Source organism: Zonotrichia albicollis, chromosome 7 (assembly GCF_047830755.1).
Source record: "Zonotrichia albicollis isolate bZonAlb1 chromosome 7, bZonAlb1.hap1, whole genome shotgun sequence".
Classification (NCBI taxonomy): domain Eukaryota; kingdom Metazoa; phylum Chordata; class Aves; order Passeriformes; family Passerellidae; genus Zonotrichia; species Zonotrichia albicollis.
The window spans coordinates 41,173,569-41,178,131 of NC_133825.1; the positions used below are offsets into that span (position 1 = coordinate 41,173,569).

Here is a 4,563-nt window from a genome sequence, read left to right on the forward strand (position 1 = left end):
CCTCCATCCCCGCGGGTGCCTCCATCCCCGGGGGTCCCTGCCCTCGGGGCCAGCAGCCCAGCCCTCCCTGGTCGACTCGCGAGGCCGTGCGGAAAGCGCTGCCCTCGGGCTCCCAGCGAGCGCGGCCGCACACCGGAGCGGAGCGGAGCGGAGCCCGTCCGTTCCCCGGCGCACACACGGAACGGGGCGGCAGCTTTCCCTCCCTCGCAGCCCGGCTTTGTGCTTTGTGCACCCCCGGCCGGCCGCGGAGCCCACGCAGCGGCCGCACGGTTGTCACCTCCAGGCGCCCCTCGCACGCCCATCCCCGGGGACAGAGGGGGCCGCTCCGCGGGGCCGCTGCTCTCTCCGGGCTGGGCGAGACCGTGGGATGGGGACAGCGGGACAGCGGATGCGGGTGTGTGCGCGGAGGTGCGGGGAGCGAGCGGGAGTGCAAATACAGGCGGTGCCAGCGGGTGCGGTGAGCGCGGAGCGAGGGGCGTGTGCGGGGGACGCGGTGTCCGTGTGGGTGCAGGGTGTGCGGTGTGCGAGCCGGGCTGTGTGTGTGTGTCTGCCTGTCCATGTGTGTCTCTGCCTGTGTCTGTGTGTGCGTGTGCGCGCACCGGGGGCAGCTCCCCACGTGGGGCTGACGCGGCAGCCCCGGCCCGATCCGGGGCTATAAAGCTGCTTGGGCGGCGAGCGAGGCAGAGCAGCCGCGGCCGGCTGCAGCTCCAGCCTCGGCCCCGCTCGGCCCGCCCCGCCGCGCTCGGGGGTCCCGGGCAGTGCCCAGCATGCGCCGTGCCCGCCCGCAGCCCCCCGGCCCCCGGCGCGCCGCCCTGCCCCGGCCCGCGGCTCTGTAGGAGCGGAGCAGCCGCGCGGAGCGGGCGCGGCGCGGGTGGAGCCGGGGCGAAGGGCGGGGGTGTCCGCGCAGCCGGGGTTGATGTTTAACCTGGAGCGCCCGTTCACGGAGAGGGGCCACTTCTTCTCCTCCATGGAGTACCAGCGGCAGCTGGAGGAGGAGGAGGGCTACCCCCCTCCCGGCACTAATGGGACCTTCAACGACAGCGGGGCCGGCCCGGGCTGGGACGCGCCGTACCCTCTGCACACCACCATCACTCTCATCAGCCTGGCCAGCTTGCTCATGCTCTTCACCGTCTTTGGCAACGTCCTGGTCATCATCGCTGTCTTCACCAGCCGGGCGCTCAAAGCCCCTCAGAACCTCTTCCTGGTCTCCTTAGCCTCAGCTGACATCCTGGTGGCCACGCTGGTCATCCCCTTCTCGCTGGCAAATGAGGTGATGGGCTACTGGTACTTCGGTAAAGTGTGGTGTGAGATCTACCTGGCCTTGGATGTGCTGTTCTGCACCTCCTCCATTGTGCACCTCTGTGCCATCAGCCTGGACCGGTACTGGTCCATCACACAAGCCATCGAGTACAACCTCAAGCGCACCCCGCGACGCATCAAGTGCATCATCTTCATCGTCTGGGTCATCTCGGCTGTCATCTCCTTCCCACCACTCATCTCCATCGAGAAGAAGAGCGGGCAGCAGGCTGACCAGGGGGTGGCATTGTGCAAGATCAACGATGAGAGGTGGTACATCATCTCTTCTAGCATCGGCTCCTTCTTTGCCCCCTGCCTCATCATGATCCTGGTCTACATGCGCATCTACCAGATAGCGAAGAGGAGGACGAGGGTCCCACCGAACAAGCGGGCAGAGCGCCCCGAGAAGAAGCAGAATGGCTTGGCTGACAAGGAGGACCTGCCAGCCACGGCACAGCTCAACGGGGAGAAGGCAGCAGGAGGCAGTGGCGGGCAAGAGGGAGAGGTCAATGGCATAGACATGGAGGAGACCTCTTCCTCTGAGCACCAGGAGAACAACCAGTGCAAGAAGTCAGAGAAACCATCGAAAGGAAAGACCAAGACTAAGCTGAGCCAAATTAAGCCCGGGGACAGTTTGCCCAGGAAGACAGAGGAGGAGAGGAACACCAAAGGGTCCCGCTGGAGAGGCAGGCAGAACCGGGAGAAGCGCTTCACCTTTGTGCTGGCAGTGGTGATCGGGGTCTTTGTCATCTGCTGGTTCCCCTTCTTCTTCACCTACACGCTGATGGCTGTCTGCGAGAGCTGCTCCGTGCCCGACACCCTCTTCAAGTTCTTCTTCTGGTTTGGTTACTGCAACAGCTCCTTGAACCCCGTCATCTATACCATTTTCAACCATGACTTCAGACGGGCTTTCAAAAGGATCCTCTGCAGGATAGAGAGGAAAAGGAGTGTTTGAAGGACCCTTTGCTACCGACAGGACTAGCCAAGACTTTGTAGGAGTGTAAAGAACGTCTCTCTTGGGCTGTGCTTGCATGGGATGGTTTCCTTCCTTCAGCTGGTGAGCAGGAAGCCTTTAAAACCTGAGATGAGCCTGTGGGAGCAGCGGGCAGCAGCAGTGAGGAGCAGCAGGCAAGTGGAGCTCCAAGCTGTGGCATTCGACTTGCCAGGGGAGGATGGCCTTTGACTCGCTTGGTTTATTTTGTTAGGTTTTTTTTCTTTTGCCAGAATCTCTCAGTGGATATTCTCATGACTGCTTAGTTTGACTCTTTGAAGGCAAACATCGTGCAGCTCTGTGAGATGAACAACAAAGAGGGAGTATGCCACACCAGAGGTGTTGGCTTTTTTATTTTGTTGTGTCTTTTTTCCCCCCCTGTTGTATATGTAATGAATTTTGACCCTCTTGTAAAATAGAGTATTGTATTCATGAATTTGAATGTCTTAATTTTTGTAAGGCAAGCAGCTTTGAAACTGTGAATGCTTTAATTATCTTTGATACCTTAAAAGTCTTTCTTTTCCTACCCCCTGCAAAGCCCCTCACTCAAAACCACTGACCAACTAGAGCCATCCTCCTACCTGACAGTTTGATAATATTACCAAAATTCCCAAATTCCTGGTTTTTTTTGTTTTTTTTGTTTCTTTTTTTTTTTTTTGGCTATAAGCTTAGGATCACAGACCTCACCAGACTGGCTATTTTTGTTGCTATATTTTTAATGTCATACCTGTTTCTGTTTAGTTTCTGTGCTGCCTGTGACACAACACAGCTGAGATGGCACCTGCCATCTCGTTATTCCTGAGCGCAGAGCCCGACGGAGCGGTGGCTTTGCCGTGCAGGCAGGGATGTCCCAGGCAACAGGGACTGTCCCTCCCTTGCAACGTGAGCCTTGGGACCCTGCCAAGCTCCCCTGAGTTAATCTTGTTTGATATTATACCACTCTGCAGCACTGAAATGTGTTCGATGCTCACTTGCTTCCTCCACCTCAACTGTAAATAGGTAACGTTTCAAAGCAAACAGCAGGGCTCTGCATATCATGTTATCTCATCTGTGCTGATTTGTGATGGTTTAACTCCTGCAGGATTTCCTGCAGAGGGGAAGGGGCTTGTGCACAGTGGCAATTCATCTTTCTCAATTAAGAAAGAGTTCAGTTTTTAACCTGCCAGTCTCATCTTTCCTAGGAAATAGGGAAGCATCCCTCTTTCAGTCTTATACAAGGCAAAACTCTGAAATGGGAAACTTAACTTCCAGTTTCTCCATTATTTTATAGTGTAATTAAGCTTTTTTTTTTTTTTTTTTTTTTTTTTTTTTTTTAATCCAAGTGTAAATATTGTGAGATTGGAGCAGGAGAGAGAGTTAATAGTGCTTTTACACTCTTTCCTGAAATGGCTTTCAGCTTTTTGTGCTAAAAAAAAAATAAATCCAAAACAAAAATGGACAGAACAAATCTAACATCCTTGTGCCATGAATAAATTTCTGGAGAACATTTATAGGAAAAACTTTTGATTTAACACAATAAATAAAAAAATCTGCAAGTCTTTTAATGTTGGGAAAACAGCTTTATCAAATGCTGACAAGTCACAGAAATGGTTTGGAGAAAGCAAAGTTTGTATACGTTGAATGTATAAATGAATTTGCCTTCTCTGGAGTTGTATGGTACACAGGAAGAGACTTTAAAAATACGTTTTTACTTTTGGGAAGTGTTTTGTTGATTTTGCTCTCTCTTTTGACTTTCTAATTAACTCCAAGTGTCCCTGGATGCATCTTGGGACTTGGAGAGCAGTGTTTACATTCACTTGCATTTTCAGAACTGAATCCTCAAGAGGTGAGGAAAGCAAATAAACTGTGCTTTAATGTAAAAAAACAAAAACAAAAAGAAAACCAAACCATGAGCAGAAGTTGCTATAATGGATGATTATTTTTATTAAATAAAAAAGTGTTTACAGATCAAGTGTGAAAATCCTCTGAATAATGTTAGCTGTTTTATTGTATTGTATTTTATTTTATTTTCTGAACTGTTCACCAAGCTGCTGGTAGCTTTGGTCTTGCCATGTTTTGAAGAACACGCTGGGAAAAGCACTCGTGCTGTCTGAAAGGGATTGTCAGCCCAGGTAGGAACAATGGCTCTGTTCATTATGCAGTGGCATAATAATAAATGAGTCCTTGATATTTCTTGGGTATTTCCACCCCCCTCCCCTCTTTGTGCCCATGTAGGAAGGGCATTCATGTGTTTGTTAAAGAAAAGAGTGAAGGGTTTGAGGGTGTGATTTGCACCC

The 4,563-nt window shown here is 52.2% G+C and overlaps 1 protein-coding gene across 1 annotated transcript; it reads left to right on the forward strand.

The window, feature by feature from the left end:
* The first annotated feature begins 417 nt into the window (after positions 1–417).
* Positions 418–4,232, forward strand: ADRA2A (adrenoceptor alpha 2A). Its single transcript, XM_005481102.4, has one exon. The coding sequence runs from the start codon at positions 917–919 to the stop codon at positions 2,249–2,251; it is 1,335 nt and encodes a 444-aa protein (XP_005481159.1). The 5' UTR covers positions 418–916; the 3' UTR covers positions 2,252–4,232.
* The last annotated feature ends 331 nt before the right edge of the window (positions 4,233–4,563 follow it).